The sequence below is a fragment of the Danio rerio genome, chromosome 1 (assembly GCF_052040795.2).
Source record: "Danio rerio strain M-AB ecotype USA chromosome 1, GRCz13ab, whole genome shotgun sequence".
Lineage (NCBI taxonomy): Eukaryota > Metazoa > Chordata > Actinopteri > Cypriniformes > Danionidae > Danio > Danio rerio.
Window position 1 is genome coordinate 57,545,815 of NC_141021.1, and position 25,868 is coordinate 57,571,682.

At 37.0% G+C, this 25,868-nt stretch overlaps 2 protein-coding genes across 2 annotated transcripts in view; both read left to right on the forward strand.

The window, feature by feature from the left end:
• Positions 1-25,868, forward strand: part of LOC559196 (NACHT, LRR and PYD domains-containing protein 12-like) — a gene marked incomplete at its 5' end in the record, with an annotated part of 120,545 nt that overhangs the window by 88,689 nt on the left and 5,988 nt on the right. Inside the window, 2 exon segments of the mRNA NM_001444605.1 lie at positions 21,506-21,679; positions 22,550-22,723. Of these exon segments, the coding sequence (NP_001431534.1) occupies positions 21,506-21,679; positions 22,550-22,723 (348 nt within the window).
• Positions 598-24,553, forward strand: LOC147847030 (NLR family CARD domain-containing protein 3). The gene is made up of 14 exons (XM_087237792.1): positions 598-952; positions 1,700-1,795; positions 2,090-2,185; positions 2,431-2,526; positions 3,934-4,038; positions 4,592-4,687; positions 4,979-5,074; positions 5,814-5,909; positions 6,155-6,250; positions 8,210-8,305; positions 9,042-9,137; positions 10,023-10,118; positions 12,518-14,367; positions 23,481-24,553. Exons 1-13 carry the CDS (start codon positions 897-899, stop codon positions 14,334-14,336), a joined length of 2,940 nt encoding a protein of 979 aa, XP_087093918.1. The 5' UTR covers positions 598-896; the 3' UTR covers positions 14,337-14,367; positions 23,481-24,553.

Genomic DNA, 25,868 nt, shown 5'->3' on the forward strand with positions numbered 1-25,868 from the left:
CGAGGGCGCTAAAGAAGCTACAAGAAATCATGGAAATAAAATATACTAAAAGTGAGATGGAGGTTTTAATCAAGCCACTTTTAAAAATAGGTGGCAAAAACAATGGGAGGAAGGAAATGGGGGTGGTTGTTAAATATACAAAGAAATTTGGATAAAGGAAGAATAACAAGTAGAAGGAGGGAAGAGAGTATAATTTCAAGAATTAGATCTGGACCCACAGGAATCAACAGTACATTGTACAAAATGAAACAACATCAGACATGGAAAATGTGATTATTGTGGGCAAGAAGAAACCGCGGAGCATATTATTATAAATGTCCAAAGTACAATGGGGAAAGTATTTTAACTTTGAACTATGAATTTTACTTTGGTTAAAATGCTAAAAACAAGTCAGATGAGTACTGTATATAGTTTTTAATTCTTTTTTAAAAATGTCTAAATTAGATAAAATATTATAGATATAAGTGGTGTATGTTTTTTCTACTTTTCTAAAGATGGATAAAAAGTGCGATCATGGCCCACACTCCTAACCAGCAGGTGGCGGTTATGCACCCAGAAGTTGTATGCCAACCGCCAATAAAACTCATGAGAAGAAAAAGAAGCATACGCAGACGAAAATTCAGTGCTGTCACCAGAAGCACAACTGTGTGGGAGAATAAAAACAGGGCTATTGAGGTAAATAATCGAATCTTAAGTACTTAGTGAAGAATATTAATGTAGTTAAACTATGTTTTTGTTTCTCAGATACAATAAACATTTTTGCGTTCGCCCCTCTACCCGTCTAGGCGCTGTCTTATAAAACCGAAAGTAACATCACAGTACATCGCCATTTTGTCAAAAAATAAAATAGCTTTATTAATGTATTAGTAGCGAGATTTGTTGAGTTTGATGTTGTGATGGATCATCAAGGAGATCGAGATAAAGACCTGCCCTGGGATTTGCTTCAACACAGGTGAGTGTTACAGATACAACAGTTAAAAGTATCGATCATGTTCTAGTTGTTGTTTTTTTTTCGTGACGATAAGATCCCCGTCCATTATAATGTTAACGTTATATAGCTACAGCTAATCGTAATTCACACATAACGTTACTATATATATATATATATATATATATATATATATATATATATATGATTTAACGATGTTTGAATCATAAAAAGCGTTGACTGAATTTAGCGAGTTATGAGAGATTGTCAAATGTAAAAGGCCTGGGCCCGGTTGCTTATAAGCCCTTAAACTAAATCCCTTTTATAACATTAACTTGCATAAACTGTTATAACATACGGTTAAGATAATCTTTAGGTAAACTTAAGTTGCAAGAAAAAAACACAACCTGATATATGAATACATGCTATTTTATTATGTGAATCTAAGCTAATAGTGTACTTTGTGTTTATGTTTTTGTTTTAATGACAAAATTGCACCCTAATTTTTCATTATTAATTCACTAAAGAGATTAAATTGCATTTATGCAGCGCATTTCAGACCGAGAATATTCATTAAAAGATCTTAATCAACATTTTAATTAAGCAGCAGTTTTTTAAAAATCATGAATTTATGGATGTGAATTTAAGTTCTCTAAAACCATTAATCATGTTAATAGAGTGATTTAATTACCTGAATCAGCACATTCAAAAATCATGAATCTACGAGTATGCAAATTAGTTTGACTTGTTGTTTTCATCTTCAATATACAGACGAAGCTCTCCAGAATCCAGCTGTGTGTCTCTGCAGAGTGACCGGTCAATGGATCCTCCAATAAAGTTTAGTAAACACGCTGATCCTGAGTTAAGGTAAATGCTGTACTGAATGCTTTATTTTCTACTTTGGAAAATAGAAATGATTGTTCATTATAATTTCTCTAAAGAGATTAAATAGCCTGTATTGAGTGCATTTAGGACAGAGGTTATTCATTAAAAGATCTTAACATTAACAACACAGTTCAGTTATGCAGCAGTTAAAAATAAATCATGCATATTTTGATGAGCACTTGCTGTAAGGTAAAAAATATATATAATGAAAGAAAAGTTTTGAATGTAAGAGTGTGCAAATTCCTATGACTTGTTGTTTTCATTTTCAATATACAGACGGAGCTCTCCAGAATCCAGCTGTGTGTCTCTAAAGAGTGACCGGTCAATGGATCCTCCACTGAAGTTTAGTGAACACACTGATCTTGGGTTAAGGTATGTGCTGTACTGAACACTTTATCTTAATACACTTTCTATCTTGAAACAGAAAATTATTTATTCATAAGTAATCCTGTAACGAGATTAAACATGGCTTTCATTATATATGCTTGGGATGTGAATTACTGTTGTGCTTTATATAAAGTTTTTAGGGATTTTAAAAAGGCCTTGAATTTGGTGTTCATGAAAGAGTGGAAACTCTGGAATTCCTATGACTTGTTGATTTCATTTTCAATATACAGGCGGAGCCCTCCAGAATCCAGCTGTGTGTCTCTGAAGAGTGACCGGTCAATGGATCCTCCACTAAAGTTTAGTGAACACGCTGATCTTTTTTTAAGGTATGTGCTGGACTATAGCAGTTCTTATATCACTCACTCCACACCCAAAACATGTACACAAGCTGCTACATGTCTAATACACAACTCTAACAAAAATCTGTAATAAGGTTGATGGCTCCCTGGCCATCGAGAAGGAGGAGGCGGAGAACCGACAAACTTTTAAAAAAGAAAACAAACAGGCGGCAGCTATTCACAGAGACTACCGCCAAATCGAAAGCAAAACAAACAGGTGGCAGCTCCTCATGGAGACTACCTCAAAACCGAAAGCAAAACATAAAGTGTCCTGGCTTGGTCTTCTCTCATCTTCCACTGCTGTCTCTCCTTCTTTATTATCCAGAGCTCCTCGATGCTATTAACAAGCTATTGTCAATCAAGTTATTCTCACAAATGATTGGTTTAGCTTGAATTATATGATTGTTAGCTCGACTGTTTTAAGCACATTTTGTTAAGTGTAGATTCTTTAGTCTCTGAATGCATGATATTTAGTCATGTGTTGTGACTTTAGTCTGCTCTTTTCTAAACATTTAAGGGTGCTTTCACACTAGCACTTTTGGTCCGTACCCGGGTTCGTTTGACGTCATAGTAAGATACGTTTAGCTAGTGTGAATGTGTCTTCTGAACTCTAGTGCGCACCCACGAACCATACCCGAGTCTGCCTGAAAGAGGTGGTCTGGGGTACGGTTAATGTGAACTCTGCTTCACTTCTGGTATGAATGCAATTGTACCAAATAACGGAAGTGAACCGCCAACTGTACAACAAACTATCGGCGCGTGCGTGCGTGCGTGCGTGCGTGTGTGTCACGTATGGTACCTTGTTGACAAACGGGACTGAGCCAGGGCAAACACAGTGATAATTTCTGCTTGTCTCCTCCAAAAACAGCTTCAGCAGACACTGTGTGATGTTCTGAACGTGGACACGAGTCGCTTTCTGTATGTCCAAAACCAAAAGATTCAGTAAAAGCAGAAAGACCGCGATGTGCGAATGCTTTTTCATTTCGCCACTTTGCTTTTGTGACTGTCACCTAGCAGCAGCCGTAAACAAAACAGCAGCTCCATGACGCAAGCGTATCGGGGTTCAAAAGCAAAGAGACAGTGTGAACACAAACCAACCGAGAAAGTGGCAAGGGGGGCCACTCGAACATTTGGTACGGTCCAGACAATTGGACCAAGTGTGAAAGCACCCTATAACATGCACTTTCCAGTCCTTCTGAGTTTATTATATAAAATAAAACATTTCCGTAACACAGTGTACTACAAACCATGTGTTTAATATTCTTTTATGTTTCAAGTTAAGAATGAAAAACTGGTATATATTATTGTTTTAGGCAGAAATTGTAATGTTTTTTTTCTGAGACTGGCTGCTTGTTTGATTGAAATATTTTAATGTCCCCGTGTGTCTCATTTTAGTTCATTACAGAAATTGAGATTTGAATCCAGCTGTGCGTCTCTGAAGAGTGAGCGGTCAATGGATCCTCCAATAAAATTTCGTAAACACACCCGTACTAGATTTAGGTAAGTGCCGTATTAAACAGTGTATTGTATTTTATTACATTTTCTGTCTTGGAGCAGAAAGAATAGTTTCGTATTAATTCTGTAAAGAACCAAAAAATTCTATATGCAAAGCTTTTAGAGAATATTCATTATAAATGGCCATTGGACTCAATGCACTGTTAGTGTATAAAGCAGCTGAAAATCTTCCAGTAAAAGGCCTGACATGACTTTATATTCAATTGGTTGTGGTTTCTTGAGCAGCAATGACTGTAATATAATCTGAAGCCAGTGAGCTAAACAGATCTGAACATTCATTCAGTTGTTCAAACATAAAGTGAGATGAAAAGAGATTTAAATCCAAGCGCCATGAGGAGAACCAGCTAATCACGGAAAACTCATTGAAATTACTGAGATAAAGTAAATTTTTTAAGAGGTGTTGCGCAGCAGTTTGCCTGCCTAATATTGTGAAGAACAGATATTTATAATAAAAGAACTTTAATTTTAATCAGCTCTTTGCAAAAGTCTTGAATGTAGGAGCAAATTACTTTAACAGGTTTTCATCTTCAATATACAGGCGGAGCTCTCCAGAATCCAGCTGTGTGTCTCTGCAGAGTGACAGGTCAATGGATCCTCCACTGAAGTTTAGTGAACACGCTGATCTTGGGTTAAGGTAAGTGCTGTACTGAATGCTTTATTTTCTACTTTGGAAAATAGAAATGATTGTTCATTATTATTTCTCTAAAGAGATTAAATAGCCTGTATTGAGTGCATTTAGGACGGAGGTTATTCATTAAAAGATCTTAACATTAACAACACAGTTCAGTTATGCAGCAGTTAAAAATAAATCATGCATATTTTGATGAGCACTTGCTATAAGGTAAAAAATATATATAATGAAAGAAAAGTCTTGAATGTAAGAGTGTGCAAATTACTTTGACTTGTTTTCATCTTCAATATACAGGCGGAGCTCTTCAGAATCCAGTTGTGTGTCTCTGAAGAGTGACAGGTCAATGGATCCTCCACTAAAGTTTAATGAACACGCTGATCTTTTGTTAAGGTATGTGCTGTACTGAACACTTTATCTTAATACACTTTCTATCTTGAAACAGAAAATTATTTATTCATAAGTAATCCTGTAACGAGATTAAACATGGCTTTCATTATATATGCTTGGGATGTGAATTACTGTTGTGCTTTATATAAAGTTTTTAGGGATTTTAAAAAGGCCTTGAATAGGGTATATGCCAAGCAAGTGTTGTTCCCATGCTGATAAACTTCCGGTGACCTGTTATTGTCAGTATTTTTCTATTTTATACAGTTCCTTTTACAGCATCGATGTTGTAATGTAATTACAATATCATCAGTTAAATAGACTCTGGCATTCATTTAGTTGTTCAAGCGTAAAATGAGACAAGAAGCCGTTTACTCGTACTTGCCTGTCAGAATTGGCGGGCTAGCGCAGAAGCTCCATTGAACATATTGGGGAAAAATAAATGCTCATATTATAAAAACATGGCGGGGGAAATGTGATTTAATGCAGTGCATCTTTTACAACCTGAGAACCACTTTATAACAGATATCACTCAGCCAGTGGAGATCGTTGATTTTTAAAGATAACAGACCTTAAACGTACCGATTTTGCAATGGCATACACTTCACCGGAAGCGGTTAACCCAGGTTACCGGCAAATTAAAAGTCCTATTAGCATGCTTTGGCATATACCCTATTTGCTGTTCATGAAAGAGTCGGAGCCCTTCAAATTCCTATGACTTGTTGTTTTCATCTTCAATATACAGGCGGAGCTCTTCAGAATCCAGCTGTGTGTCTCTGCAGAGTGAGCGGTCAATGGATCCTCCAATAAAGTTTAGTGAACACACTGATCTTGGGTTAAGGTGTGTGCTGTACTGAACACTTTATCTTAATACACTTTCTATCTTGAAACAGAAAATTATTTATTCATAAGTAATCCTGTAACGAGATTAAACATGACTTTCATTATATATGCTTGGGATGTGAATTACTGTTGTGCTTTATATAAAGTTTTTAGGGATTTTAAAAAGATCTTGAATTTGGTGTTCATGAAAGAGTGGAAACCCTGGAATTCCTATGACTTGTTGTTTTCATCTTCAATATACAGGTGGAGCCCTCCAGAATTCAGCTGTGTGTCTCTGAAGAGTGACTGGTCAATGGATCCTCCACTAAAGTTTAGTGAACACGCTGATCTTTTTTTAAGGTAAGTGCTGGACTATAGCAGTTCTTATATCACACTCTCCACACCCAAAACATGTACACAAGCTGCTACATGTCTAATACACAACTCTAACAAAAATCTGTAATAAGGTTGATGGCTCCCTGGCCATCGAGAAGGAGGAGGCGGAGAACCGACAAACTTTTAAAAAAGAAAACAAACAGGCGGCAGCTATTCACAGAGACTACCGCCAAATCGAAAGCAAAACAAACAGGTGGCAGCTCCTCATGGAGACTACCTCAAAACCGAAAGCAAAACATAAAGTGTCCTGGCTTGGTCTTCTCTCATCTTCCACTGCTGTCTCTCCTTCTTTATTATCCAGAGCTCCTCGATGCTATTAACATGCTATTGTCAATCAAGTTATTCTCACAAATGATTGGTTTAGCTTGAATTATATGATTGTTAGCTCTACTGTTTTAAGCACATTTTGTTAAGTGTAGATTCTTTAGTCTCTGAATACATGATATTTAGTCATGTGTTGTGACTTTAGTCTGCTCTTTTCTAAACATTTAGTGTTTAAGGGTGTTTTCACACTAGCACTTTTGGTCCGCACCCGGGTTCGTTTGATGTCATAGTACGATACGTTTAGCTAGTGTGAATGTGTCTTCTGAACTCTAGTGCGCACCCAGGAACCATACCCGAGTCTGCCTGAAAGAGGTGGTCTGGGGTACGGTTAATGTGAACTCTGCTTCACTTCTGGTATGAATGCAATTGTACCAAATAACGGAAGTATCGGCGCGTGCGTGCGTGCGTGTGTGTGTGTGTGTGTGTGTGTGTGTGTGTGTGTGTGTGTGTGTGTGTGTCACGTATGGTACCTTGTTGACAAACGGGACTGAGCCAGGGCAAACACAGTGATACTTTCTGCTTGTCTCCTCCAAAAACAGCTTTAGCAGACACTGTGTGATGTTCTGAACGTGGACACGAGTCGCTTTCTGTATGTCCAAAACCAAAAGATTCAGTAAAAGCAGAAAGACCGCGATGTGCGAAGGCTTTTTCATTTCGCCACTTTGCTTTTGTGACTGTCACCTAGCAGCAGCCGTAAACAAAACAGCAGCTCGATGACGCAAGCGTATCGGGGTTCAGAAGCAAAGAGACCGTGTGAACACAAACCAACCGAGAAAGTGGCAAGGGGGGACACTCGAACATTTGTACGGTCCAGACAATTGGACCAAGTGTGAAAGCACCCTATAACATGCACTTTCCAGTCCTTCTGAGTTTATTATGTAAAATAAAACATTTCCGTAACACAGTGTACTACAAACCATGTGTTTACTATTCTTTTATGTTTCAAGTTAAGAATGAAAAACTGGTATATATTATTGTTTTAGGCAGAAATTGTAATATGTTTTTTTTCTGAGATTGGCTGCTTGTTTAATTTAAATATTTTAGTGTTTAATATTTTAAACAGTGTATTGTATTTTATTACATTTTCTGTCTTGGAGCAGAAAGAATAGTTTCGTATTAATTCTGTAAAGAACCAAAAAATTCTATATGCAAAGCTTTTAGAGAATATTCATTATAAATGGCCATTGGACTCAATGCACTGTTAGTGTATAAAGCAGCTGAAAATCTTCCAGTAAAAGGCCTGACATGACTTTATATTCAATTGGTTGTGGTTTCTTGAGCAGCAATGACTGTAATATAATCTGAAGCCAGTGAGCTAAACAGATCTGAACATTCATTCAGTTGTTCAAACATAAAGTGAGATGAAAAGAGATTTAAATCCAAGCGCCATGAGGAGAACCAGCTAATCACGGAAAACTCATTGAAATTACTGAGATAAAGTAAATATTTTTTTAAGAGGTGTTGCGCAGCAGTTTGCCTCCCTAATATTGTGAAGAACAGATATTTATAATAAAAGAACTTTAATTTTAATCAGTTCTTTGCAAAAGTCTTGAATGTAGGAGCAAATTACTTTAACGGGTTTTCATCTTCAATATACAGGCGGAGCTTTCCAGAATCCAGCTGTGTGTCTCTGAAGAGTGACCAGTCAATGGATCCTCCACTAAAGTTTAGTAAACACACTGATCTTGGGTTAAGGTATGTGCTGTACTGAACACTTTATCTTAATACACTTTCTATCTTGAAACAGAAAATTATTTATTCATAAGTAATCCTGTAACGAGATTAAACATGGCTTTCATTTTATATGGTTGGGATGTGAATTACTGTTGTGCTTTATATAAAGTTTTTAGGGATTTTAAAAAGGCCTTGAATAGGGTATATGCCGAGCTAGTGTTGTTCCCATGCTGAAACTTCCGGTGACCTGTTATTGTCAGTATTTTTCTATTTTATACAGTTCCTTTTACAGCATCGATGTTGTAATGTAATTACAATATCATCAGTTAAATAGACTCTGGCATTCATTTAGTTGTTCAAGCGTAAAATGAGACAAGAAGCCGTTTACTCGTACTCGCCTGTCAGAATAGGCGGGCTAGCGCAGAAGCTCCATTGAACATATTGGGGAAAAATAAATGCTCATATTATATAGACATGACGGGAAAATTTTAATTTATTGCAGTTCGTCTTGTACAACCTGAGACCCACTTTATATCAGATATCACTCAGCCAGTGGAGATCGCTGATTTTTAAAGAAAACAGACCTTAAACGTGCCGATTTTGCAATGGCATACACTTCACCGGAAGCAGTTAACCCAGGTTACCGGCAAATTAAAAGTCCTATTAGCATTCTTCGGCATATACCCTATTTGGTGTTCATGAAAGAGTCGGAACCCTGGAATTCCTATGACTTGTTGTTTTCATCTTCAATATACAGGCGGAGCTCTCTAGAATCCAGCTGTGTGTCTCTGAAGAGTGACCGGTCAATGGATCCTCCAATAAAGTTTAGTGAACACACTGATCTTGGGTTAAGGTAAGTGCTGTACTGAATGCTTTATCTTAATACACTTTCTGTCTTAAAACAGAAAAATAATCTATTCATAATTAATCCTGTATCGAGATTAAATGGCCTGCACTGTGCATTTCAGACAGAGGGTATTCAATAATAGATCTTAATTAACAGTTAAATTAAGCAGCAGCTAAAGAAAAATCATGACTGTTTGAATGAGGACATGCTGTAAGTTCTTCAAAAGCATAATTCATTTTAATAGAGTGGTTTGGTGACCTGAATCGGCATATTACAAATATTACAAATGTTATGAATGTAAGAGTGTAAATTCAGGATTTCAACGCGTCTTGAAAGGTTTTGAATTTCAGACATATGAATTCAAGGCCTGGAAAGTACTTAAAAACAAACCTAGGTCATTGAAAGTGATTGAATCTAAAGTTTATGGTGATGTTTTAACAATTGTACTGTGCTGCTTTCAAAAACTGAATGAAAAACTTTCTTCATTTGTAGAATTTAAAAATCTTACATTCAAGTTTTTTCAAGAATTATGACAAATAATGCACATTTTATCAAAATTTCAGAAACCTGTCTAAATATTCCCATTATTGAATTCAACAAATTGTATTAAAGTTCTGTGAACAAGAATCTTTAAAACAGTCCACTTTTGAAAATGACATTCAAAACATCATTACTGACATTTTAATGTAAATATTAAGTGTAAGTGAAATGTTAAGTACAATATGGGCTTTTATGGTGCTTTATATGCTGGGGATGTGAATTACAAAGGTGCTTTATTTAAATCTTTATTTAAAATTATTAGTGATTTAAAAAGGCCTTGAATTTGGTGTTGATGAAAGAGTGGGAACCCTGGAATTAATATCACATGTTGTTTTCGTCTTCAATGTACAGACTGAACCCTCCAGAATCCAGCTGTGTGTCTCTGAAGAGTGACCGGTCAATGGATCCTTCTCTAAAGTTTAGTGAACACACTAATCCTGAGACTAGGTAAGCAGTAGTCCAATTTTTTGTCTAAGTAAATGAAAAATGATCATTGTTTCTTGAATGTTGTATAATGCCCAAATATGCTAGCTGTGTACAACCAGAGTCAGATGCAGATGCAGTCACTGGAGTGCACAGGAGTAAATCACTTACTGGATCTTCCCAATTCAATTTGGTTTACATTTGACTCTCAAACTATTTTTCTGTTGAGGCCTGATGTCATAAGCTCAAAAAGATGATTTAAAGTTAAATGAGCATTGAGCACATTAAAACAGGATGGTGCTGTCACAGTAATTTTATGTGTCCCTGTATTTATGATTCAGGGTGTAATGAAACTGGATGTAATAAAATGGCATATGATTAATTTATATTCAGTTTATGATCAGAAGTTTTTTTGCATTAATATTCAGTTAGTCTGCAATTAATTATTGTTGAAGTGTCTGACTCTGATTTTACATCATTTTTATTTTTATTTCAGTTTAGTCCAAATGCAAAAATCAAAGTCCAGCATTGTGTCTGTGAGGTATGACCAGTCCATGGACCCTCCACAAAACTATAGAGTACACACTATATATAGGTAAACCATACCTGTCAACATTGGGATGTGAAAATAAGGGATATGCCCAAGATAATAGGGCAGAACCCCAACCCACCCTAAAAAAAAAATCCAAATTACTAAATATGTTCTTCTGGGGCTGTTTCATTGTAAATAAACAGGTAAACGGTCAGTAATATTTTTTTATATTGCGTAAAATATTTATTTATATTCACAAAAAAATTTCGCGTGCACAAAATAAAAATACATTTTCATAAAATACGTTTTTATAACTGCAGGGCCGTTGTGGTCCAGTGGTTAGCACGTTGGATTACCATACCTTTAGATCTGATTCTAAAGCAGCTGTTGTCTTGAAAAAGAAATGATAGTGTAATTAGAAACTGAATGAAACTGAAAAAAAAGATATTTACTCAGGTGAAGATACAATAAATAAGAAGAGCGGAGCTGCGGCAAAATAATGGATAAAAAGATTGAGGCTATGGTCAAATAAATAAATAAATAATTTTTTTTAAAAAGTGCAACTGCGACTTCTGCTTTCTCCCTTCGCCATGCTGGAGAGGAACAGTCTGCGCAAATGAAGCGTAGAGTTGGTGTCATTGACTACAGCTCTCATCTGATTGGCTGAAAGTACGAGTTGCCCTGACTCTGCCAGGAAAGTCTCAAAAATACACACACACGTATCCAGGGGGAGTCGTACGTGAAAGAGGATTTGCACATTCTCATTCAGGATGAACTCGCAAGTTTTAAACATTCAAAACTTTTTGTACACTCGTATACATTTGCAAATGGTGTTTTGCATTTGTGAAACGGATTTTATAAAAATGTATTTTTATTTTGTGCACGTGAAATTTTTTTTGTGAATATAAATAAATATTTTACATTTTATGCAGGTGAATTTGGCTACGCATGTGTACATCGTGTCTTTTGCGTGAATTTCTTTTAAGACTTATCTGATTCCATAGGATCCTGGCACCTCTGTTCCATGTCATTTTTCCTATTGTGTTGATTGAGCTGATGGTGTTTAGGGTAAAACTTCATGCGGTTTTCTCTTTGAGCTACAAGAGTACTGCATTTCTCACACTTCAGCCAGACCTTTTGGCTTTTACTGCCTCTATTTCTGATGTTGTTACACCTCATGTGTAAATTATAAAGCACATGCTGGTATTAAGAGTGTAGAGTTCCTAAACTAAAGATCTCTTCTGGGTTCCCACAGGTCATGGAAATCTGGAGATATCTTTTATTTTATTCCAGGCATAGAAATCAGGGAATTTTTATTTTTTGTCCACATAAAGGTTGTCATTATACTTTAATTCAATACCAATCGATGCTGAAATTAAAAAAATGTCAATTTCCCACTAACATTTAAGTGCTGTCGAGCACGTTCTTCACCACTGCTGATTTGCCATTCTGTTCATGTGCTCAACAGAAATGACCATGATTGGCTGTGAAGCTCATCAGTTCACCAAACTCATCACTGTTTACTTAGTGTAACCACAGATACAGGGACACTGAAGTGTTTTAAAGCCGTGATTCATCAGCGGATCACTCGTATGTCAGCATCGTATGTCATCATCTGATTGATGTGACTTTAAAACACTCTACTGTCCCTGTCTCTGTGGTTACACTCAGTAAAGAGCGGTGAGTTTGGTGAACTGACGGTCATTTCTGTTAAGCACAATGGCAAACTGACTTTTTAAAATTCTTTTTAGGTCATAGAAATTCAGCATTTAGCCAGTGAAAATCAGGAAAAAGAATTTGTTATTTGGATTTGAGTGAGAATCCTGTCTTTTTTAAAAAAATCAAATGTACTTGATGCAGCATCAGCAACATGTGTTTTCTCATCTTACAGCCATGACCATCTACATGCTGAAGCCCTCCAGACATTCAGATCAAATCTGCTGAAGAAGTTTCAGTGTGTGTCTGAGGGAACAGCGAGAAATAAACCCCCAACACTGCTGAATGAGATCTACACAGAGCTCTACATCACAGAGGGAGACAGTGGAGAGATCAATAATGAGCATGAGGTGAGACAGATCGAGACTCAATCCAGGAGATCAACAACAGAGGACACACCGATCCAATGCAGAGACATCTTTACAGCTTTACCTGGACAACACAAAGCCATCAGAACTGTGCTGACGAAGGGAGTCGCTGGCATCGGGAAAACAGTCTCTGTGCAGAAGTTCATCCTGGACTGGGCTGAAGAGAAGGAGAATCAGGACGTCCAGCTCATATTTCCACTTCCTTTCAGAGAGATCAACCTGATGAAGGACAGAACACTCAGTCTGGCAGATCTCCTGCATGTGTTTTTCCCTGAAACCAAAGAGATGGAGATATCCAGAGACGGATATAAAGTGTTGTTCATCTTTGATGGTCTGGACGAGTGTCGTCTGTCTCTGGACTTTAACAGTGGAGTGAAACTGTGTGATATTTCTGAATCGGCCTCAGTGGAGGATCTGCTGATGAACCTGATTGTGGGGAATCTGCTTCCCTCTGCTCTCATCTGGATCACCTCCAGACCAGCAGCAGCAGATCTCATTCCCTCTGCGTTTGTCCATCGACTGACGGAGGTACGAGGCTTCACTGACCCTCAGAAGGAGGAATACTTCAGGAAGAGGATCAGAGATCAGAGACTGGCTGATAAAATAATCCAACATCTGAAGTCCTGCAGGAGCCTCTTCATCATGTGCCACATCCCAGTGTTCTGCTGGATCTCAGCCACTGTTCTGGAGGACATGATGAGGAGAACAGATGTAGGAGAGATTCCCAAGACTCTGACTGAGATGTACACACACTTCCTGATCTTTCAGACCAGCATCAGACATGAGAAGCACTATGAGAAGAAGCTGAAGGACGAGGAGATGATCCTCAAACTGGGGAAACTGGCTTTCCGGCAGCTGATGAAAGGCAACCTGATCTTCTATAAGGAGGACCTGAGAGAGTGTGGCATTGATGAGAGCGAAGCCTCCGTTTACTCAGGATTGTGCACTCAGATCTTCAGAGAGGAGCTGGGCTTGTTTCAGGGGAAAGTCTTCTGCTTTGTTCATCTGAGCATTCAGGAGCATCTCGCAGCTCTTTATGTGCTGCTTTCATTCCTGCTGTACGAGAGAGATGAGCTTGGTGAAAACTTCAGATCAACACATCCACATGAGTTCACATGTCACACAGTCTATGAGCTGCACCAGAGAGCTGTGGACAAGGCTCTGCAGAGCAGAAATGGACATCTGGACCTCTTCCTCAGATTTTTTCTGGGTCTCTCATTGAAATCTAATCAGACACTCCTGAAAAATCTTCTAACACAAGTTGGAAACATCTCATACAGTGAAGAGGAAACAGTCGAGTACATTAAAATAAGAATCAAACTGAATCCTTCACCAGAGAAATCCATCAACCTGTTCCACTGTTTAAATGAACTGGGTGATCATTCTCTCATCAGTGAAGTCCAGAAGTATGTCAGATCTGGAGATCTTTCAGGCAGCAGATTGTCCTCCTCTCAGTGGTCAGCCGTGGTCTTTGTGTTGTTGACTTCAGAGCAGTTGGATGAGTTTAATTTAAGCAAATATTTAACAGACTCAGAATACCAGACAGAAACACAAAAGCTCCTGACACCTGATGAAGTTCTTCAGAAGCTCCTGCCTGTAGTTGAAGCCTCCAGATCAGCTGTGTAAGTAGCACCAGAGAGATTGTGTGTGTGTGTGTGTGTGTGTGTGTGTGTGTGTGTGTGTGTGTGTGTGTGTGTGTGTGTGTGTGTGTGTGTGTGTGTGTGTGTGTGTGTGTGTGTGTGTGTGTGTGTGTGTGTGTGTGTGTGTGTGTGTGTGTGTGTGTGTGTGTGTGTGTGGTTTGACAATGAAACAAACTTGTATTGATATTACACAGGCATTACAAGGAGAAAGTGACTTGTGAGGACATTGCCGTCACTGTTAAATCAAAAAGCTTGATACTGAATGAGTTTGTTAGTTTTTGTTTAGAGAAAGGAAAATTTGCAGTTTTCTATAAGTGGTGGGGTTAGGTGTAGGATTGAGGTAAAGTGGTGAACTTCCTGACTTCCATTGACTTTCCTGATCATTTTATTTCTACTGTTGAAGTCAGTGTGTACCATCAGCCAGCATTCTACATAATATCTTCTTTTGTGTTTGTAAGGCTTGAATCTTTCGCTTGAATCTGTTTTTCTGAATTAATAATCAAGAACAGAAAGCAGTTGAAGGATAGCGTGTTTTTAAATCAATATTTATCTGACTCCACTGTAGAGATGTTCATTTCTGTTCAGTTTGCCAGCCGACAACTGCCACATTTTAACTGAATATTAACCGTTAGCTGGTCAGATTAATATTAAATTATTATTTTAAAAAATATAATAATAATAATAATTGACGTGTCTATTTTGTGTCTGACACAATAAATATTGCAGTTTAAAATACTGATTTATTTCAACATGAGAACATATTAACAACCGAAAATCTTCAGTCACCTGAGCCCGGTGTTTCAAAAGTGATCCATTAGGATTTTGTATAAGGGATTGGATCAAATCTTGAAAATGGGTTTTTCAAAAGAAAAAACAGATTACATATTCGGATTAGATCACGATATATCCAATCTTGGTTTTGGTCCGGATCAAACCTTTTAAAAACCGGGCCCTGCAGTGTTTCAAACAGCATAGAAACAGAATAAACTAAATAAAAAGAATAAAATAAATATTCCTGCTCCAGATATTTTCACTTAAATGACAAAATTAGATTACATAATGAAAACACTGACTAATCCTTTTAAACCGGTGTAGGCTGTTTTTACCCCATCAACTTTTTTTTTTTCTTCAGACAAATAAAAATATCAGGCTACCTCAAATTAATCGCTCCACTGGAAATTTACATTTAAATAATGCTCTGCTGTTATGCTTATATCATAAACCTCTGTCTACATTTTTAATAGAAAAAAGGTTGGTCTGTTGGTTCACTAAATCATCACAATTATAGGCTATTTGTTGTGTTTATGAGCGATGCCGGAGCGCGCTCTGATGGAGAGAAAACCCAGACGCTTCGACTTGTGGCCGGCTTGTTTGCAGAGCAGAGCACATTTCATGAAGTTTTGTTTTGCGCTTCTTTCTCCAATTGTGCAAATAAACGGAGGTGTTTATGATGCGGATCCAGGACAGAAACAATCAGCATCAGTTCTGGTTTGACATCAACTTGTCTGTGTTGAACTGTGACCAGCAATATTCTATTATATATATATATATATATATATATATATATATATATATATATATATATATATATATATATATATATATATATATATATATATTTAATAGCTGAAATTTGAGGAAGAAGCAATGAAAAGTTACACAGGTTTGCAAACCCACTTAAAGTTACAAATAACGGTGCAGATGCGAGTAATCATGTGGTGAATGTTGATCCGACAGCTGAGATCAACCGAGTGTTTTGGAGAGAGTGCTGAAAGGTCCGAATCTTGATGCGCAAATGGCTGCTAAATGTAAAATCTAACACTGTATACATTATAGCCAAATAAGCTCGCCTTTACTAAGCTGACTCGCCTGAAAAATGTAAAATGAGTGCATAACAAGACTAAGCATTTAAAACAACTTAAACCGAAACCAAAACTTTTAAAGAGTGACAGAAGTAAGACTTTTCTTGTCTGATCTTTCTGTTTATTAAATTAAAATGCATATGAAACAATAGTGCACAATAGATATTTCTTACTGCAATTCTTTATTTTTGTTTGATGCAAGCCATGCATTTATTTGTAACAGCAGGACATTTATAGCAGATTCAAGCATTCAAGCACATTCAAGGCAGCATGATCATGAGAAAAGCAATTCATTGATAGTATTGTCATCATCATTATCGTTAGTATTCTATAATTATTAGACATTCATATCATTAAAGTATATATATCAATTACATCAACAAGTCATAACAGAATTAAATTGTTTTTCTGGTTTTTGTTAGTCCTGATTGATGTTGTTTTTGAATACAATAAATCTGTTAATATACAATTTGCAGTTAGGAGTTAGGAGCGCCGGTGCTACCAAGTAAAAAAAGTTTAATTTCAAGCACTGCATTAGACAAATACAATTTTTTATTCTTGTTTTTATTTATTTATTCATTGTTCTGTAAGTTATTTACAGTGTAAAAGTATTACTTATGTTTAAATGTAAAAAAAACTACTTATTTTTAAGCACAAAGAAAGAAATGGACTGTTGTTTATTTTTGATATTATTCTGTGCTGTATTAATTGGTTACTGAGCAGCAATAAATAACTCTTTAAAATATTTTCATGTGGTTTTTCTAAACTAGTTGTGTTTTGAGATTAATGAATACATAATAATTGTGATAATCATGAAACCGTGATTATTTCTCAGACTATAATCGTACAACCAAAATCTATAATTGTTGCATTTAGGGATGCTCATTTCAGTTAATTTTGTTAACCGACAACCGCCGCTCATTAATCGGTTATTAAAGGTTAACTGGTCAGATTACTATTAATTTTATTAAAACAAATTGACGTGTCTATTTTGTGTCTGACATATTAAATATTGCATAAAATACTTATTTATTTTTATATGCTAGCATATTAATAATAGAACAATACAACAGAGCATTTTTACGCACCTGCAGTGTTTAGCACAGAAGAACAGAATAAACTAAATAAAATGAATAAAATAAATGGGACTGCCCTAAATTATTTTCCACTTAAATAATTAATTTATATTACAAAACGAAAACACTGACTGATTCTTTTTAATAACCGGTATGGGCTGTTTTTTTCCAATCATATTTTTGTCTTCCGTCAAATAAAATAGCAGACTTCCTCAAATCGCTTGCTCCACGGAAAATATGCATTTATTTAATGCCCCTCTTGTATTATTATAATCACAAAACCTTTTACATTTTTAATAGAAATCATTATTTTAAAGATTATGTCTTGCTATATGGTTTCCTTTCTCTCCATCGCGGCTCAAGTGCGCGCGCTGCGTGATGAAAAGACAATGACAACGCGCGCATATGTTGACTTTTTGTAAACAGTTTTGTTGTTTAAATATGATATTGCATTAATGTGCATACATGCATTATATGCTGTAAAATAAAAGGTAAAGCCTATTTGTTGCATTTATGATGCAGATCCAGGTCAACATCAACGCTTTTTTTTTTTGGCATCAACACGTCTGTTTCAAACAGCAATATTCTTCCCTTTTGCTTCTTTGGCAAATGTGTCTGTAGGCACGGGTTATACGTTATCGTCCCGCAAGTTAAATATGTCTTGCAGTTGAACAAGTGGCCGACCACAGCTAACGTGCTTTTTTCATTCCAAAAACGCAAGGCGCACCTCACTGCCTTTATGTTGACAAGGAAAAAAGAAGAGGAGAAACCGATGTCCTCTTATGAAACGACTGAATCAGCTGGGTTTCGATTGTGCAAAAGTGTTGCTGTCTATGTTGATAATTTTAATATTTAATACTATTGTGATATTCAAGATTTGTACATTTCATACAGCTCTGGATAACTTAAAACAGCGATTAGACCTTCAGAGCGGCAATAATGCGTCCTGAAGTAAAGCGAAACGGCTATAAACTCCAGCAAGATAAAGTGATTATATGCAGAGTCATACTTTTATTTATAAATAACTATAGAAACTGTGTTCATCTTAACTGAAAGCTTCTGCGTGTTTGCTGTCCTCACGCATCGCGCACCTGTCAGTCAGTCAGTCAGTCAGCACGTAACCCCAAAGGATTAAACAATAGCGCACAGCACTATACGGTTACAAAAAAGTTTGCGCTGTTATAATCCACTTACCTTTTAATACGTTTTGATGCGATTATAATCCGCTATTAAAAACAACAACAACAATGACTGAATGTTTTGAATGATAATGTAGCCGTGGATGGATGCATTTTGTTCCCCGCCATGGAAGAATGAATGAAGCGGAAACCAAGCTCTTTAAAAGTTCTCTGTAGTTGTCTTGACAACACAAACTGCTGCTCTGGGATGAGCCGCGTGCAAAAGATGCCCCTCTTAACGCAAAGGCACATTCAATCGGCCACTTATGCAGCCAAACTAAAAATATATAAAATAATAATTTTAATCGTTTAACTGATAGCATTAATCGGTCACAAACGCACCCTTTCAGTTAACGGTTAATCGATTATTTTGAGCATCCCTAGTTGCATTGCTATGAGTGGCTTACATAAAAACATCTGTATTTTTTAGGTAGTGTACTTTTTGTTTTGTTTTTATTCTTTCCATGATAAAAAATATAATTGTAGAGCAACCCATGTTCTGTAGTCATTAATATTTAACTTTAATAGGGAGAACTGTCCGAGATATGATCAAAAGCAAGTGATGCATCAAAGTTTGATTTAAAAAGTCTTGAATGATTATAAAAATCTTTATAATCACTAAAATAATTTATAAAAATAATTAGTTTAAAAATCTTGAACAATGTTAATGATGTGACGTAGTTCCAGAAACTTCCTACTTCTCTGTTTATCCGTCTGTCTTACTTTCTTTTGACTGCCTCTGCCGTTTTAAAGAACCTTGTCTGTTTGAGTTGCGCACGCAGTTAGCGTAAGTGTGTGATGCAGCACAAGGCAAAAGTATAAATCAGCCCTAAAATGTTTGTTTGTTTTTATCCTGTAGTTCAATGATGTATCATTACTGTTCCGTTTGAATACATTTATTTACCACTTTTGTGATTTTTACATTTTCTCTTTGTGTGTGCGCGGGTTTTTGATATTGTGATATAGGTCTTAAATTTACTTAATGGTCTTAAAAAATTTTTTGACATTATGATATCTGCAGAAACCCTGAATTAACTATTAATAAAATAAAACACTGCAATAATACTCTAGAACTCTTCAACAGTAACATCACATTTTCTTATTTTATAATATTTATTTTTAACTTTTATTGATCACTTAATTGATTTTCCGCCATTAAATCATCAAGCTTGTGTGTTGTCAGGTTGTCATCTAGTGTATGTGCTGCTGGTTTTAGGCTGTACTCACACTAGACTATCTGAACCATGCCTGGGCACATTTGACCCCCATATCCCAATTAGTTTGACTAGTGTGAGTGCTCCAGACCGCACCTGGACATGGTTCAGGTCAATCGTGTCTAGTGTGAGTGCAGTCTTAGAGTGAAGTGTGTGTGTAAAAGAGTGTTTCAATTTCTCACAGCGGCTCGACTGACACTGAGTGAAGAATCAGTTTCACACTTTGCTTTAATCCTGCAGTGAATCTCAGATGTTTATAGTTTTATTGTGTGTTTTATAGTTGATCAGTCTAATAACTGTGATTGTGACACTATTGACCGTGAGATCCTTATTTCCAGTCTCGAGAATTTGGTGGGCATTCAGGGCTCTGCTCTTAAATGGTTTAGATCTTATTTGTCACACAGAAGCTTTGGTGTTAATGTTGGTCAGACCTTTTCATCCTCCAGACCCCTGACATGTGGAGTTCTGCAAGGGCCTATTTTTGGACCTTTATTATTTTCTTTATATATTTTACCTTCAGGGTCTATTTTTTGTAAATATGGGGTGGCTTTTCATTCTTATGCTGACGACACTCAGATTTATGTCCCTCTCAAAAGTAATGATAAAAATGGTCTTGACTTCTTTATGAGATGTCTAATCGAGGTTAAGACCTGGCTGCCGTCAACTATTTTACATTTCAATGAAGAAAAAACTGAGCTGATCTGGTTTGGTGATCCTAACCCTCTGCATTTATTAGGTTTTGGTGAGTTATCAGTTTATCACAAACCTGTTGTTGGAAACCTTGGGGTTTCAGCTTGATGAAGTCTGAAATTTAACAAACAGGTAAACTGAGTTGTTAAATCCAGTTTTTTCTATCTATGACTTGTTGCGAATGTGAAGTCGTTTCTCTTTTAATGACCTTCAGAAGGTGATCCATGCTTTTATTTTAGAAAGACTTGACAATTTCAGTTATCTATATGTGGGTATTAGTCAAAATGCCCTGAATAGATTGCAATTAGTCCAAAATGCGTCTGTGAGACTTCTGACAGGGACTCGCAAGTATGAGCACGTATCTCCAGTTGTCTCCTCTCTGGGCTGTTAGGTCACGGATTGATTTTAAATGATTAATTTTTGTTTTTAAATCCTTGAATGATCTGGCTCCACCTTATCAGACCTCCTACATGTGTATAATCCTGGTAGGGCACTAAGGTCTTCTGATCAGTTTATTCTTTCTGTAACAAGGTCCCGGTGTAATGCGAAGTGGGGATCGGGATTTAGCTGTTATCACACCAAAACTCTGGAACCGGCTTCCACCCCACATCAGACACGCTCCAACTCCATCTGTTTTTAAAACACTTCTGAAACTCCATCTTTCTTCTTTATCATTTGAGCCTTTTTAATGTTGAGGGCTTCACCTTATGTTTTAATTGTTATGTATGTGATGTAGGAATTATTTTAACTAGTATTGATTGTGTTCAGCACTTTGAGCATGTTGTGTTGTAAAAAATGTGCCATATAAATAACCAAACTAACTAACTAACTAACTAACTAACTAACTAACTAACTAACTTATTGTGTAATAAAAGCTCTCAACTATCTCAGTATAAACTTATTTAAGCTGCAAACTTCATATTCTGATCATCAAACACATCCACACACCAGTAAAGCAGATTCCTGATCATGATGTTCAGATCACAGTGATTCATATTCAAATATAATCAAACTAAAGTAAACAAACTCACTGAAACATGAAGCACACACAGATTACAGGTTTAACTGTGTAAAGTCTCTGTGTGTGTTGTTGATCTGCTGAACTGAGAGTGAAGAGTGTGTTGTTGTTCTGCAGGTTGGGTTATTGTGGCGTCTCAGATGAAGGTTGTGCTGCTTTGGCTTCAGCTCTGAGATCAAACTCCTCAAACCTCAGAGAACTGAATCTGTCTGATAATAATGTAGGAGATTCAGGAGTGAAGCTGCTCTCTGCTGGACTGAAGGATCCTCACTGTAAACTGGAGAAACTGTGGTAAGATCATACATTAATCTCAGCTGAAACAACATCAAGGGTTTACATGTGTTTATCAGTCTGATTCTCATTAGAGCTCTTGGTATTTGAGCCATGAAATATTACTGATAATGAACTATTAATAAAATAAAACACTGCAATAATACTCTAGAACTCTTCAACAGTAACATCACATTTTCTTATTTTACTGTATTTATTAAAATTTTTATTGATCACTTTATTTGATTTTCCGCCATTAAATCATCAAGCTTGTGTGTTGTCAGGTTGTCATCTAGTGTATGTGCTGCTGGTTTTAGGCTGTACTCACACTAGACTATCTGAACCATGCCTGGGCACATTTGACCCCCATATCCCAATTAGTTTGACTAGTGTGAGTGCTCCAGACCGCACCTGGACATGGTTCAGGTCAATCGTGTCTAGTGTGAGTGCAGTCTTAGAGTGAAGTGTGTGTGTAAAAGAGTGTTTCAGATTCTCACAGCGGCTCGACTGACACTGAGTGAAGAATCAGTTTCACACTTTGCTTTAATCCTGCAGTGAATCTCAGATGTTTATAGTTTTATTGTGTGTTTTATAGTTGATCAGTCTAATAACTGTGATTGTGTATTAAAAGCTCTCAACTATCTCAGTATAAACTCATTTAAGCTGCACACTTCATATTCTGATCATCAAACACATCCACACACCAGTAAAGCAGATTCCTGATCATGATGTTCAGATCACAGTGATTCATATTCAAATATAATCAAACTAAAGTAAACAAACTCACTGAAACATGAAGCACACACAGATTACAGGTTTAACTGTGTAAAGTCTCTGTGTGTGTTGTTGATCTGCTGAACTGAGAGTGAAGAGTGTGTTGTTGTTCTGCAGGTTGAGGTGTTGTGGCGTCTCAGATGAAGGTTGTGCTGCTTTGGCTTCAGCTCTGAGATCAAACTCCTCAAACCTCAGAGAACTGGATCTGACTGATAATAAAGTAGGAGATTCAGGAGTGAAGCTGCTCTCTGCTGGACTGAAGGATCCTCACTGTAAACTGGAGAAACTGTGGTAAGATCATACATTAATCTCAGCTGAAATAACATCAAGGGTTTACATGTGTTTATCAGTCTGATTCTCATTAGAGCTCTTGGTGTTTGAGCCACGAATATTACTAATAATGAACTATTAATAAAATAAAACACTGTAATAATGCTCCAGAACTCTTCAACAATAACATCACATTTTCTTCATTTAATCATTCATTTTCTTGTCGGCTTAGTCCCTTTATTAATCTGGGGTCGCCACAGCGGAATGAACTGCCAACTTATCCAGCAAGTTTTTTACGCAGCGGATGCCCTTCCAGCCGCAACCCATCTCTGGGAAACATCCACACACACATTCACACACACACTCATACACTTTGGACAATTTAGCCTACCCAATTCACCTGTACCGCATGTCTTTGGACTGTGGGGGAAATTGGAGCACTTAGAGGAAACCCACGTGAAGGCAGAGAGAACATGCAAACTCCACACAGAAATGCCAACTGAGGCGAGGTTCGACCCAGCGACCTTCTTGCTGTGAGGCTACAGCACTACCTACTGCGCCACATTATTGATCACTTAATTGATTTTCCGCCATTAAATCATCAAGCTTGTGTGTTGTCAGGTTGTCATCTAGTGTATGTGCTGCTGGTTTTAGGCTGTACTCACACTAGACTATCTGAACCATGCCTGGGCACATTTGACCCCCATATCCCAATTAGTTTGACTAGTGTGAGTGCTCCAGACCGCACCTGGACATGGTTCAGGTCAATCGTGTCTAGTGTGAGTGCAGTCTTAGAGTGAAGTGTGTGTGTAAAAGAGTGTTTCAGATTCTCACAGCGGCTCGACTGACACTGAGTGAAGAATCAGTTTCACACTTTGCTTTAATCCTGCAGTGAATCTCAGATGTTTATAGTTTTATTGTGTGTTTTATAGTTGATCAGTCTAATAACTGTGATTGTGACACTATTGACCGTGAGATCCTTATTTCCAGTCTCGAGAATTTGGTGGGCATTCAGGGCTCTGCTCTTAAATGGTTTAGATCTTATTTGTCACACAGAAGCTTTGGTGTTAATGTTGGTCAGACCTTTTCATCCTCCAGACCCCTGATATGTGGAGTTCTGCAAGGGCTTATTTTTGGACCTTTATTATTTTCTTTATATATTTTACCTTCAGGGTCTATTTTTTGTAAATATGGGGTGGCTTTTCATTCTTATGCTGACGACACTCAGATTTATGTCCCTCTCAATAGTAATGATAAAAATGGTCTTGACTTCTTTATGAGATGTCTAATCGAGGTTAAGACCTGGCTGCCGTCAATTATTTTACATTTCAATGAAGAAAAAACTGAGCTGATCTGGTTTGGCGATCCTAACCCTCTGCATTTATTAGGTTTTGATGAGTTATCAGTTTATCACAAACCTGTTGTTAGAAACCTTGGGGTTTCAGCTTGATGAAGTCTGAAATTTAACAAACAGGTAAATTGAGTTGTTAAATCCAGTTTTTTCTGTCGTTTCTCTTTTAATGACCTTCAGAAGGTGATCCATGCTTTTATTTTAGAAAGATTTGACAATTTCAGTTATCTATATGTGGGTATTAGTGTAAATGCCCTGAATAGATTGCAATTAGTCCAAAATGCGGCTGTGAGACTTCTGACAGGGACTCGCAAGTATGAGCACGTATCTCCAGTTGTCTCCTCTCTGGGCTGTTAGGTCACGGATTGATTTTAAATGATTAATTTTTGTTTTTAAATCCTTGAATGATCTGGCTCCACCTTATCAGACCTCCTACATGTGTATAATCCTGGTGTAACGGTGGCTGGTAATAATAATTCAGTTTAAATATAATTTGAATGAAGAAAAATAAAAATAAATTTCAAAAAAACAGTTTTAGTGGGTTTCGAACCCGGGCCCGTCTGCACCACGGTCCAACGCTAAACCGCTAGTCCACGTGACCACTAGGAAGTTTCAGATTTTCACGGCCCTTAATCTCACTCCCAGCAGACCTCAAACAAAAAAAAAAAAATTAGTTATCAATATTTTTAATTACACTTTGGGCGCCAGACAAGATTTCCTTGCCAAACACAAAAACATTTACTAATACCCTGGTTAGCCACAGCCGGCATTCAACCACCATACACAATGCAAAAGAAAAGGATAAATAATAACAACGCAACACACTTTAAATGAAATCAACTGTTGTATTTTTATCACACAGTACAACAAATATATTTTCTAAATAATAACTAATTCTTTTTTACCCCTGTTCAATCTTGGTTGAACGATTTTTAACAACAACAAAAAAAGAAATCACTGCTTAGATAAGTCAATAAAATAAAAGAAAGAAAACATCAAACAAACAATCAATCAAACAAACAATAATAACGTGTGGCTGAGGTAACAGAAACCAGAGAGAAAGATAAATGTAAAGAAGGTTTGTGAAATTGAGTAGCAATGGGTGTGGATTGTATGGGTGTATGAATGAATGTGAATGACCTAAATAACTGACCCGGCAAACAACGCTGATTCTGTACAGGTCCGCCTTGGCTTTCGATCCCCATAAGATCCTGCAGACCCCTCGCACTTAATCGCTTGTGTGGTTTTTCTGGTCAGCCTGTCCCCCATCACTTTCACACCACAGTATTTATCGCCACACCTCCATCTTCAAAGCCAACAGCTCTTCACCTTTGCATCTTTCTTGTTTCTCGTCTTTTTCTCTCCCCACGATTTCACCACCAACACACAAATAAAAAAAACAGCAAAGAAAAAAGCAACTCCAACAGCAGGGGTCCGTTCTTCGTACCTCGCTTAAATGATCTAAGATGATTTGGCAGATCCTGGATCTTTTAATCTTGATAACTGATCTCTCGCTAATTTGGTTCTTCAAACAAGTTCGCGAATCAGATTAGAATATCTGGATGAACTGATCTGAGATCGCTGCGTTTGTTGTTAAGGACAGATCTATCGATCCTCGAAATCATGATCAGCAATGCAACGATTGGCTGACGGCACAGCAGCGTAATGACATCATCTGATTAATATTCAATTATTCATGTGAGCAAAATTACATCAAATTAGCAGTAAACGGCTTGTTAAATATGACACGCAGTAACTTCACATTTGTTGTGAGCTGCAGGCTTTACTCTTTCATGTGTCAAGACAAGAGTATCA